Source organism: Pseudophryne corroboree, chromosome 3, assembly GCF_028390025.1.
Source record: "Pseudophryne corroboree isolate aPseCor3 chromosome 3, aPseCor3.hap2, whole genome shotgun sequence".
In the NCBI taxonomy this organism is placed as follows: domain Eukaryota; kingdom Metazoa; phylum Chordata; class Amphibia; order Anura; family Myobatrachidae; genus Pseudophryne; species Pseudophryne corroboree.
Window position 1 is genome coordinate 170640005 of NC_086446.1, and position 13225 is coordinate 170653229.

Here is a 13225-nt window from a genome sequence, read left to right on the forward strand (position 1 = left end):
ACAAACACACCCAGCCTTTGCCCAGACACTCCCCCGTTTCTTCAGACACTCCCGCGTTTTTCCCAGAAACGCCAGCGTTTTTTCGCACACGCCCAGAAAACGTTCAGTTACCACCCAGAAAGCCCCTTTCCTGTCAATCACTCACCGATCAGCAGTGCGAAAATCTGCAACGAGCGAACAACTCGGAATGACCACCATAGGTAGTGCTGCGGCTGGTGCCCGGGTCTTGTGAAGGGACTGGCTGTGTGTTATGCCGGCAAACAGTCCAAACTCCTAGAGCTCCATGACGGGAAGGTCCATGAAGCAGCAGGCAGGAGGAGTTGCAGTTGCAGCGAGTCGGCAGTTGCAGGAGAAATGGCTTCAGCTGTCTGTCCTCACTTAGCACTTTGGAAAACAGACTTGCTTGGACTCTATGTATGTGCGGTAGGCATTGTTGTGTCCGCAGAGTGCTGCACAGGTATATGGGCCCCTTTCTGCTAGACTCATCTGCTGAGCGCTGCATAGGTTTCTGGGACCCTTATTACTAGCCTTGTGCACACTCCCTCCCATCCCTCACGTGCAGTCCTCTCCCTCCCTCATATCCCAGCACCCGGGGCACGCAGCAGCTTTACAATTGCAGTCCTCAGCAATGCAAATGCAGGAGAAGGCGCACACCACCACCTCCTGCCTGCATTTGCAATGCAATCGCATCTGTGATGAACATCACAGCTTTCTCAGCTTTGCTGTCTCAGTGCGGCTTCCGAGATCAAGGAAACTGTGTCTCACGAGGCAGTCCTTGGCCTCGCCACTCCCGAAAACATGGGACGATATGCCCCCATTTTCCCGAACACCAGCCACCTCCGCCCCTCCCTCCGAATGCCTCTGTCTGTCTATCAGGCAGAGGTCGTTCGCATTCCTGTTCCAAGAAAGCAGGACCCGTTCTGTACATGCACAGGACCTGACCATCAGGGAGATGCAGTAAGGATTGTATATGCGATCCTTACTGAATCACTCCCTAAGTATATTTGTACCCCTCAGACTCTTAATAACCATAAGCAGGTCTAAGGGGTCTATTTACTAAGCCTTGGATGGAGACAAAGTGGAAGGAGATAAATGACCAGCCAATCAGCTCCTAACTGTCATGTCACAGGCTGGGTTTGAAAAATGACAGGAGCCGATTGGCTGGTACTTTATCTCCATCCGCTTTATCTCCAGCCAAGGCATAGTAAATAGACCCCTATATCCAGGGGAACAAAAAGTGGCCCTGGAAAAATTTGTACTAGTGGCCCCACATGGGCAGCACCAGAGGTGTAAGGTCTAGCCATGTGCCATGGCAGCAGCACCCTCCCCCTAAGACTTATTATGAGCACATTATATGATACGCCTTTGGAAACTATATAATTCTTTAGAAAGATATTTTCTTGCTTATTACACCAACCGTATCCTAATTAGAGATGAGCGCCTGAAATTTTTCGGGTTTTGTGTTTTGGTTTTGGGTTCGGTTCCGCGGCCGTGTTTTGGGTTCGAACGCGTTTTGGCAAAACCTCACCGAATTTTTTTTGTCGGATTCGGGTGTGTTTTGGATTCGGGTGTTTTTTTCAAAAAACACTAAAAAACAGCTTAAATCATAGAATTTGGGGGTCATTTTGATCCCAAAGTATTATTAACCTCAAAAACCATAATTTACACTCATTTTCAGTCTATTCTGAATACCTCACACCTCACAATATTATTTTTAGTCCTAAAATTTGCACCGAGGTCGCTGTGTGAGTAAGATAAGCGACCCTAGTGGCCGACACAAACACCGGGCCCATCTAGGAGTGGCACTGCAGTGTCACGCAGGATGTCCCTTCCAAAAAACCCTCCCCAAACAGCATATGACGCAAAGAAAAAAAGAGGCGCAATGAGGTAGCTGTGTGAGTAAGATTAGCGACCCTAGTGGCCGACACAAACACCGGGCCCATCTAGGAGTGGCACTGCAGTGTCACGCAGGATGGCCCTTCCAAAAAACCCTCCCCAAACAGCACATGACGCAAAGAAAAAAAGAGGCGCAATGAGGTAGCTGTGTGAGTAAGATTAGCGACCCTAGTGGCCGACACAAACACCGGGCCCATCTAGGAGTGGCACTGCAGTGTCACGCAGGATGTCCCTTCCAAAAAACCCTCCCCAATCAGCACATGATGCAAAGAAAAAGAAAAGAAAAAAGAGGTGCAAGATGGAATTGTCCTTGGGCCCTCCCACCCACCCTTATGTTGTATAAACAAAACAGGACATGCACACTTTAACCAACCCATCATTTCAGTGACAGGGTCTGCCACACGACTGTGACTGATATGACGGGTTGGTTTGGACCCCCCCCAAAAAAGAAGCAATTAATCTCTCCTTGCACAAACTGGCTCTACAGAGGCAAGATGTCCACCTCATCTTCACCCTCCGATATATCACCGTGTACATCCCCCTCCTCACAGATTATCAATTCGTCCCCACTGGAATCCACCATCTCAGCTCCCTGTGTACTTTGTGGAGGCAATTGCTGCTGGTCAATGTCTCCGCGGAGGAATTGATTATAATTCATTTTAATGAACATCATCTTCTCCACATTTTCTGGATGTAACCTCGTACGCCGATTGCTGACAAGGTGAGCGGCGGCACTAAACACTCTTTCGGAGTACACACTTGTGGGAGGGCAACTTAGGTAGAATAAAGCCAGTTTGTGCAAGGGCCTCCAAATTGCCTCTTTTTCCTGCCAGTATAAGTACGGACTGTGTGACGTGCCTACTTGGATGCGGTCACTCATATAATCCTCCACCATTCTATCAATGTTGAGAGAATCATATGCAGTGACAGTAGACGACATGTCCGTAATCGTTGTCAGGTCCTTCAGTCCGGACCAGATGTCAGCATCAGCAGTCGCTCCAGACTGCCCTGCATCACCGCCAGCGGGTGGGCTCGGAATTCTGAGCCTTTTCCTCGCACCCCCAGTTGCGGGAGAATGTGAAGGAGGAGATGTTGACAGGTCGCGTTCCGCTTGACTTGACAATTTTGTCACCAGCAGGTCTTTCAACCCCAGCAGACTTGTGTCTGCCGGAAAGAGAGATCCAAGGTAGGCTTTAAATCTAGGATCGAGCACGGTGGCCAAAATGTAGTGCTCTGATTTCAACAGATTGACCACCCGTGAATCCTTGTTAAGCGAATTAAGGGCTGCATCCACAAGTCCCACATGCCTAGCGGAATCGCTCCCTTTTAGCTCCTTCTTCAATGCCTCCAGCTTCTTCTGCAAAAGCCTGATGAGGGGAATGACCTGACTCAGGCTGGCAGTGTCTGAACTGACTTCACGTGTGGCAAGTTCAAAGGGCATCAGAACCTTGCACAACGTTGAAATCATTCTCCACTGCACTTGAGACAGGTGCATTCCACCTCCTATATCGTGCTCAATTGTATAGGCTTGAATGGCCTTTTGCTGCTCCTCCAACCTCTGAAGCATATAGAGGGTTGAATTCCACCTCGTTACCACTTCTTGCTTCAGATGATGGCAGGGCAGGTTCAGTAGTTTTTGGTGGTGCTCCAGTCTTCTGTACGTGGTGCCTGTACGCCGAAAGTGTCCCGCAATTCTTCTGGCCACCGACAGCATCTCTTGCACGCCCCTGTCGTTTTTTAAAAAATTCTGCACCACCAAATTCAAGGTATGTGCAAAACATGGGACGTGCTGGAATTTGCCCATATTTAATGCACACACAATATTGCTGGCGTTGTCCGATGCCACAAATCCACAGGAGAGTCCAATTGGGGTAAGCCATTCCGCGATGATCTTCCTCAGTTGCCGTAAGAGGTTTTCAGCTGTGTGCGTATTCTGGAAAGCGGTGATACAAAGCGTAGCCTGCCTAGGAAAGAGTTGGCGTTTGCGAGATGCTGCTACTGGTGCCGCCGCTGCTGTTCTTGCGGCGGGAGTCCATACATCTACCCAGTGGGCTGTCACAGTCATATAGTCCTGACCCTGCCCTGCGCCACTTGTCCACATGTCCGTGGTTAAGTGGACATTGGGTACAACTGCATTTTTTAGGACACTGGTGAGTCTTTTTCTGACGTCCGTGTACATTCTCGGTATCGCCTGCCTAGAGAAGTGGAACCTAGATGGTATTTGGTAACGGGGGCACACTGCCTCAATAAATTGTCTAGTTCCCTGTGAACTAACGGCGGATACCGGACGCACGTCTAACACCAACATAGTTGTCAAGGCCTCAGTTATCCGCTTTGCAGTAGGATGACTGCTGTGATATTTCATCTTCCTCGCAAAGGACTGTTGAACAGTCAATTGCTTACTGGAAGTAGTACAAGTGGGCTTACGACTTCCCCTCTGGGATGACCATCGACTCCCAGCGGCAACAACAGCAGCGCCAGCAGCAGTAGGCGTTACACGCAAGGATGCATCGGAGGAATCCCAGGCAGGAGAGGACTCGTCAGAATTGCCAGTGACATGGCCTGCAGGACTATTGGCATTCCTGGGGAAGGAGGAAATTGACACTGAGGGAGTTGGTGGGGTGGTTTGCGTGAGCTTGGTTACAAGAGGAAGGGATTTACTGGTCAGTGGACTGCTTCCGCTGTCACCCAAAGTTTTTGAACTTGTCACTGACTTATTATGAATGCGCTGCAGGTGACGTATAAGGGAGGATGTTCCGAGGTGGTTAACGTCCTTACCCCTACTTATTACAGCTTGACAAAGGGAACACACGGCTTGACACCTGTTGTCCGCATTTCTGGTGAAATACCTCCACACCGAAGAGCTGATTTTTTTGGTATTTTCACCTGGCATGTCAACGGCCATATTCCTCCCACGGACAACAGGTGTCTCCCCGGGTGCCTGACTTAAACAAACCACCTCACCATCAGAATCCTCCTTGTCAATTTCCTCCCCAGCGCCAGCAACACCCATATCCTCCTCATCCTGGTGTACTTCAACACTGACATCTTCAATCTGACTATCAGGAACTGGACTGCGGGTGCTCCTTCCAGCACTTGCAGGGGGCGTGCAAATGGTGGAAGGCGCATGCTCTTCACGTCCAGTGTTGGGAAGGTCAGGCATCGCAACCGACACAATTGGACTCTCCTTGTGGATTTGGGATTTCGAAGAATGCACAGTTCTTTGCTGTGCTGCTTTTGCCAGCTTGAGTCTTTTCATTTTTCTAGCGAGAGGCTGAGTGCTTCCATCCTCATGTGAAGCTGAACCACTAGCCATGAACATAGGCCAGGGCCTCAGCCGGTCCTTGCCACTCCGTGTGGTAAATGGCATATTGGCAAGTTTACGCTTCTCCTCCGACAATTTTATTTTAGGTTTTGGAGTCCTTTTTTTTCTGATATTTGGTGTTTTGGATTTGACATGCTCTGTACTATGACATTGGGCATCGGCCTTGGCAGACGACGTTGCTGGCATTTCATCGTCTCGGCCATGACTAGTGGCAGCAGCTTCAGCACGAGGTGGAAGTGGATCTTGATCTTTCCCTAATTTTGGAACCTCAACATTTTTGTTCTCCATATTTTAATAGGCACAACTAAAAGGCACCTCAGGTAAACAATGGAGATGGATACTAGTATACAATTATGGACTGCCTGCCGACTGCAGACACAGAGGTAGCCACAGCCGTGAACTACCGTACTGTACTGTGTCTGCAGCTAATATAGACTGGTTGATAAAGAGAAGATGTCTATGTAACTATGTATGTATAAAGAAGACTGAAAAAAATCCACGGTTAGGTGGTATACAATTATGGACGGACTGCCTGCCGAGTGCAGACACAGAGGTAGCCACAGCCGTGAACTACCGTACTGTACTGTGTCTGCAGCTAATATAGACTGGTTGATAAAGAGAAGATGTCTATGTAACTATGTATGTATAAAGAAGAATGAAAAAAAACCACGGTTAGGTGGTATACAATTATGGACGGACTGCCTGCCGAGTGCAGACACAGAGGTAGCCACAGCCGTGAACTACCGTACTGTACTGTGTCTGCAGCTAATATAGACTGGTTGATAAAGAGAAGATGTCTATGTAACTATGTATGTATAAAGAAGAATGAAAAAAATCCACGGTTAGGTGGTATTACAATTATGGACGGACTGCCTGCCAAGTGCAGAGACACAGAGGTAGCCACAGCCGTGAACTACCGTACTGTGTCTGCTGCGACTGGATGATAAATGATATAAAAAATATATATATATCACTACTGCAGCCGGACAGGTATATATTATATATTATATAATGACGGACCTGCTGGACACTGTCTGTCAGCAGAATGAGTTTTATTTTTATAGAATAAAAAAAAAAAAAACACACAAGTGAAGTCACACGACGAGTGTTTAACTTTTTCAGGCAATCACAATATAAGTATTCTACTAACTATACTGGTGGTCAGTGTGGTCAGGTCACTGGTCAGTCACACTGGCAGTGGCACTCCTGCAGCAAAAGTGTGCACTGTTTAATTTTAATATAATATGTACTCCTGGCTCCTGCTATAACCTATAACTGGCACTGCAGTAGTGCTCCCCAGTCTCCCCCACAATTATAAGCTGTGTGAGCTGAGCAGTCAGACAGATATATAATATATATAGATGATGCAGCACACTGGCCTGAGCCTGAGCAGTGCACACAGATATGGTATGTGACTGACTGAGTCACTGTGTGTATCGCTTTTTTCAGGCAGAGAACGGATATATTAAATAAACTGCACTGTGTGTCTGGTGGTCACTCACTATATAATATATTATGTACTCCTGGCTCCTGCTATAACCTATAACTGGCACTGCAGTAGTGCTCCCCAGTCTCCCCCACAATTATAAGCTGTGTGAGCTGAGCAGTCAGACAGATATATATAATATTATATATAGATAATAGATGATGCAGCACACTGGCCTGAGCCTGAGCAGTGCACACAGATATGGTATGTGACTGACTGAGTCACTGTGTGTATCGCTTTTTTCAGGCAGAGAACGGATATATTAAATAAACTGCACTGTGTGTCTGGTGGTCACTCACTATATAATATATTATGTACTCCTGGCTCCTGCTATAACCTATAACTGGCACTGCAGTAGTGCTCCCCAGTCTCCCCCACAATTATAAGCTGTGTGAGCTGAGCAGTCAGAAAGATATATATAATATTATATATAGATAATAGATGATGCAGCACACTGGCCTGAGCCTGAGCAGTGCACACAGATATGGTATGTGACTGAGTCACTGTGTGCTGTGTATCGCTTTTTTCAGGCAGAGAACGGATTATAAAGTAAACTGCACTGTCCTCACTAGTAAACTCTCTCCACTCAGTCTCTACACTTCTACAGTAACAGTACTCCTCCTAGTCAGCTCCAGTAAATCTCTCTCAGTCTCTTATAATCTAAATGGAGAGGACGCCAGCCACGTCCTCTCCCTATCAATCTCAATGCACGTGTGAAAAATGGCGGCGACGCGCGGCTCCTTATATAGAATCCGAGTCTCGCGATAGAATCCGAGCCTCGCGAGAATCCGACAGCGTCATGATGACGTTCGGGCGCGCTCGGGTTAACCGAGCAAGGCGGGAAGATCCGAGTCGCTCGGACCCGTGAAAAAAACCATGAAGTTCTGGCGGGTTCGGATTCAGAGAAACCGAACCCGCTCATCTCTAATCCTAATCACTATTCACTCAATCTTATATGTCAGCCAAGCAGGCAGAGAGAGCATACACTAGATCATCTGCAATCACAGGCTAAGTGGCAAAGACATTTTTATATATGCAAATTGTTTTGCATCTTATTCATTATGTCTATAAATAGGACCACATGTCCTCAAACAAAACAGGCCCCACGGGTGCGTCGGCCCACCGGGGATCTTCCCTGTAAACCCTATGGCCAATCCGCCTCTGCATATATCTGTAGCAGGAGGGCATTAAATTAAACAGTGTATCTCAGCCCCATGCAGTGGCTCTTCTGCCTCTTCCGATCTCCTGTGCAGCCTGGAATGTGTAACACCGCATCAGGCTGCTCTTTCAAGTGGGTTCTCTCCAGGTGATCTGCAGCCGAATGCCCTGTGCTCTGTTTGCCCTACACCTGAGGTCTTTACTGTGGTGCTCTCAGGCCCTGAAGCAGAGATCCTTCTCGGTAAGGCTCCTGATGGGGTCTTGAAGCCGGTGGGGAGCTATCCTCTGTGGTCTCCATGGTGCCTCTGTCTCCTGGGGCTGGGTTATTACGCCGTCTTCTGCTGCTGGAGTACTTCCAGTTCAGTGCCACACTGTTGCCTCCTCGTGTCACTTCATCCAGCATCCAGAGGATCAGCTGGGATCCTCTCTGAGTCATGCCATGGGGAACTGCCTGTGCCATCCAGTTCTTCTGGCAGGGGGCCTTACAGAGACTTCCTGTGGCTGCCCTCTACTGCCTGTCCATCTGTGCTATTCCACAGGGGTTCTCCCGGGTCTCCTGTGGATCCATCAGACCCAGCTGCATCACAATCAGGCTCTGGCTCTCAACATCAGGTGGGTCTTCTCCTCTCAGTGATCCAGCAGCTGTCTGGCCACTCTCAGGGTCAAACAGGGTACCTCACCGTAGGGTCCTCTTGCCAGGGCGTCTCACTGCGGGGTTTGCTCTGAGTCATAATGTCGGCCCCAGCCTTCTGTCCACTGGGCATTCTCTCTGCTGCTAATCCACGCTGTGCTCTCTGGCTACATGATGACAACTGCTCACACGTATGCTTCCCATCTGAGTCAAATGTCTGTCTTTTCTCAGCTGCCTCATTTTACCCAGCAGTGCTCTGTTAAGTTCATTCAGATGGTCCCAGTGTAACACCCCCAGGGTCGGCAGGGTATGTCTAAGTGGTTGAGAGAGGTGTTGGGTGGCTATATGATTGACCTTCCCCTGAAATGTTGTTCCCCATACCTGTTTCCAGCGGTATTGTACTACAGTGAAGCAGCTGTATCTAAACTACAGCTCCCAGCAACCCTTGCTGCCAGAAGCAAGCGCTGCTAGGAGCTGTAATTTTTAGTTAGAGCTGCTCCACTGTAGTGTGGTGCTCTCGGACACCAGGTGCTGTACGTGTTTCTGCTGCAGGCAAGTGTGTGTGTGAGTGCATGCATGTGCTTGCATAGGTGTGTTTATTTTGAGGGGGTGGCGGGCTTTGCAAGCAACTTTGGGTGCCTGACTACAGTGACTACAGTGATTTTTTGTGTCTGCGAAAGGAGAGTTCAGCTACACTTGCCTCCCTGTCATGCTGTGCTTGCTCTGGTGGGGTGTCCAGAGGAAGTCGACTGCCAATACAAAAAGCACACCTGAGTACCTGGGTTGTACACATTGCTTTGCCCATGGCCTACAATGCAGCAAAGACTGCCCTGCCCCCCCCAAAAAAAATTTCATCACGCTGCTTCCAAGCCCCAGTCCCTCTCTCAACCTAATAGACATCGTGCAATGAGCAGTGGGTAACCGGGGAGATCCGACCTCACTCCCCTACACAGTGTACACACACATTGCGGGACACTGAGGCCCGTGGGTGGGACTGTCCCACCAGAATCGTGAGGTATGCAACAATTTATGTTTCAAAGTTTGGTGTCTTTGAATTTTTTTCAGTGGTTTTGAGTTTATTAAATCAATGGGATTCCTTACATGTACAATCCCATTTGAAAATGGTTTCTAACCCACCATTTAATAAATTTTCCCCACAGAGATCCTTTAGGAAGCAGTTATCAGAAAATTAAGTAAAATGTTATTTATATTATGTATATTATATGTTGTTAAGCACCAGAAGGCCACTTTGTATTTAATTTTAACTGTGTATCAAGTTAAGTAAAAATGTTGTACCTATGGTATTTGCACTGTATTCCAGACCATATTCCAGGGCTGGGAAATTGGATAATAATAATGAAAATGAAAGCATGCTTAAGGCGTATTAGTAAAGCAATTTCCATATAATAGAATCTATTGTACTAGTGTTTCTTAACATAATAGGGCATGATGGGTTCTACAATTTTAACCAAAGCATTAAGGGGGTCATTCCGAGTTGATCGTAGCTGTGCCAAATTTAGCACAGCTACGATCATCTTCCCTGACATGCAGGGGGATGCCCAGCACAGGGCGTGTCCACCCCGCATGTCAGTCAGCCCCTTCCCCCGCACAAATACAAAAGCATTGCACAGCGGCGATGCTTTTGTATTTCTGGAGTAACTCCCGGTCAGCGCAGCTCCTGGTCGGGAGTTGTTTGTCGCTGCCGCTGGCCGCAACGGCTGCATGAGACGTCACGCAGCTGCTGCGGCACCCCCCCCCCCAACGGTCCGGCCACGCCTGCGTTGGCCGGACCGCTCCTTCCTAAACGGCGGCTTAACGCCGCTGTCCAGCTCCCTCCCGCCCAGCGACCGCCTCTGTCTCAGAGGCGATCGCTAGCCAATGACGACTGCCATGCGCCGGCGCACTGCAGCACCGGCGCATGCACAGTTCCGATCTGATCGCTGTGCTGTGACAAACTGCAGCGAGCGATCGGGTCGGAATGACCCCATAAATTTGTAGAAAAATAATAGAACATTCGCATATGAATTGAATGCACTTTGAGTCATTAGCTAGGAACAGTGAAGCGCAGGACATACTTACACAGCTTTTTTTTACTCCTCTCCGGAAGAAGGCTGGAGAGGAGATACAGCAGGTCACTTTGGAGGGCAGGGTCAGACATCATGTCACTCCAGAGGCGGGGCTAAATGACATGATTTGTGTCTTTTAGCCCTGCTCCTTCATAGTCCATGTTTTCAGTCATTTTCAGTGCTTTTATCTCCATCCTGGATCCACAGTAGATCCACATACCCTTCTGGGGCTGCAGGGAACTACCGGAAAAATCATGAGTCTCCTGCAACTTCCGGAAGGGTAGGCAAGTATGGCACAGTTTCAGCAGGCAGGTGTGCCCTGAGTTTAGTCTGTAGTACAAAACTGAGTGAATAAGCTGTCATAAGGTGTTGGGTTTATGGCTATCCCAAGAAAAGTTTTGTTATTAGGGAAAACTATTAATATAGTGACAATTCTTCCTGGTTGTTGTGACTAAACTCACCTATCTCTTCTTCCACTTTTCCACTAGCATGAGCACAACCTGCACAGACAGAGAATATATTATTATTATTATTATTATTATTAAAGGTCATATATTTCCACCTTTATTACACAAGGGAAATACCATATGCCATGCAGTTTCTTAATGGTACTAAAATACCAATAAAACAATTACCTTCTGTATCCACAATAAATGCTGAATGACTGTGCCATAGAGGTGCACTTTTACAGAATAATTTTTACCCTTGAATATGTTGAATTATGGGGGTCATTCCGAGTGGTTCGCTCACTAGCAGATTTTAGCAGCATTGCACACTCTAGGCCGCCGCCCTCTGGGAGTGTATTTTAGGTTAGCAGAACAGCGAACGAAAGATTAGCAGAATTGCGAATAGAAAATTCTTAGCAGTTTCTGAGTAGCTCCAGACCTACTTACAGATTGCGATCAGCTCAGTCCGTTTCGTTCCTGGTTTGACGTCACAAACACGCCCTGCGTTCGGCCAGCCACTCCCCCGTATCTCCAGACACTCCCGTGTTTTTTCCTGGCACGCCTGCGTTTTTCCGCACACTCCCAGAAAACGGTCAGTTTCCGCCCAGAAACACCCACTTCCTGTCAATCACACTTCGATCACTTCAACGATGGAAATTCTTTGTTCGGACGTGAGTAAATCTACTAAGTTTTGTGATAAAATACTTACCGCATGCGCACTGCGTACCATGCGCATGCGCATTTTTGCCTTAATTGCTCCGTTGCGAAAATCGGCAACGAGCGAACAACTCGGAATGACTCCCTATATCTATTAATGTTACCCATCAAGTAGTATAATTGTATGAATTTAGGAGCATGCAAGGAGTAACGAAGCATTATTGAACTGGTATGTATGCTTAATATACTCAGAATTACAAAGCTTCCAAGCAGGAGCAAATAGCTCATGTGCTAAGTGTCTTAGGGGGAGATGTATTAAAGGGTGTAGTATGTTATGCCGGCGGTCGGGCTCCCGGCGGCCAGTATACTGGCGCTGGAATCTCGTCCGCCAGCATACCGACAGCTGGGCGAGAGCGCAAATGAGCCCCTTGCAGGCTCGCTACGTGCGCCACGCTATCTATTCTCTCTCTTGGGGGTCGTGGACCCCCAAGATGGAGAAAAGCTGTCGGTATGCCAGCGGTCAGGATTCCGGTGCTGGTATGCTGGTTGTCGGGAGCCCGGCCACCGGCAAACTGAAGACCACCCGTATTAAAGCCTGACGAGAGAAAGTGAAGAGAAATAAAGTACTGTCATTTTTTTGAGTTTGAAAAATTACAACAGCTGATTGATTGGAACTTTATCTTTCTCCACTTTATATCGCTCCAGCTTTGATAACTCTCCCCCTGACTGTGGTATATGAAGTTGGGACTTCAAGTCCTGTGGGTTGTATGTTGAGCATTGTGTATGCAGGGAGATTTCACTAAAAGTTATTACTGAAAAGGATCACACAAATCACACTGTTAGTTTAGTGATGTGCACCGGACATTTTTCGTGTTTTGTGTTTTGGTTTTGGATTCGGTTCCGCGGCCGTGTTTTGGATTCGGACGCGTTTTGGCAAAACCTCACCGAAATTTTTTTGTCGGATTCGGGTGTGTTTTGGATTTGGGTGTTTTTTTTCAAAAAACCCTAAAAAACAGCTTAAATCATAGAATTTGGGGGTCATTTTGATCCCATAGTATTATTAACCTCAATTACCATAATTTCCACTCATTTTCAGTCTATTCTGAACACTTCACACCTCACAATATTATTTTTAGTCCTACAATTTGCACCGAGGTCGCTGGATGGCTAAGCTAAGCGACACAAGTGGCCGACACAAACACCTGGCCCATCTAGGAGTGGCACTGCAGTGTCAGGCAGGATGGCACTTCAAAAAAATTGTCCCCAAACAGCACATGATGCAAAGAAAAAAAGAGGCGCACCAAGGTCGCTGTGTGACTAAGCTAAGCAACACAAGTGGCCGACACAAACACCTGGCCCATCTAGGAGTGGCACTGCAGTGTCAGGCAGGATGGCACTTCAAAAAAATTGTCCCCAAACAGCACATGATGCAAAGAAAAAAAGAGGAGCACCAAGGTCGCTGTGTGACTAAGCTAAGCGACACAAGTGGCCGACACAAACACCTGGCCCATCTAGGAGTGGCACTGCAGTGTCAGGCAGGATGGCACTTCAAAAAAATTG

General features: G+C 47.7%; 1 protein-coding gene across 2 annotated transcripts in view; it reads right to left on the reverse strand.

Annotated features, from left to right (window-relative positions):
* TMEM273 (transmembrane protein 273) overlaps positions 1–13225 on the reverse strand; it is a 122251-nt gene that overhangs the window by 90369 nt on the left and 18657 nt on the right. For both annotated transcript variants that reach the window (XM_063963408.1, XM_063963409.1), the window contains exon 2: positions 11024–11062. In XM_063963408.1, coding sequence (XP_063819478.1) covers positions 11024–11062 — 39 coding nt within the window. The remainder of the gene's footprint in view (positions 1–11023; positions 11063–13225) is intronic.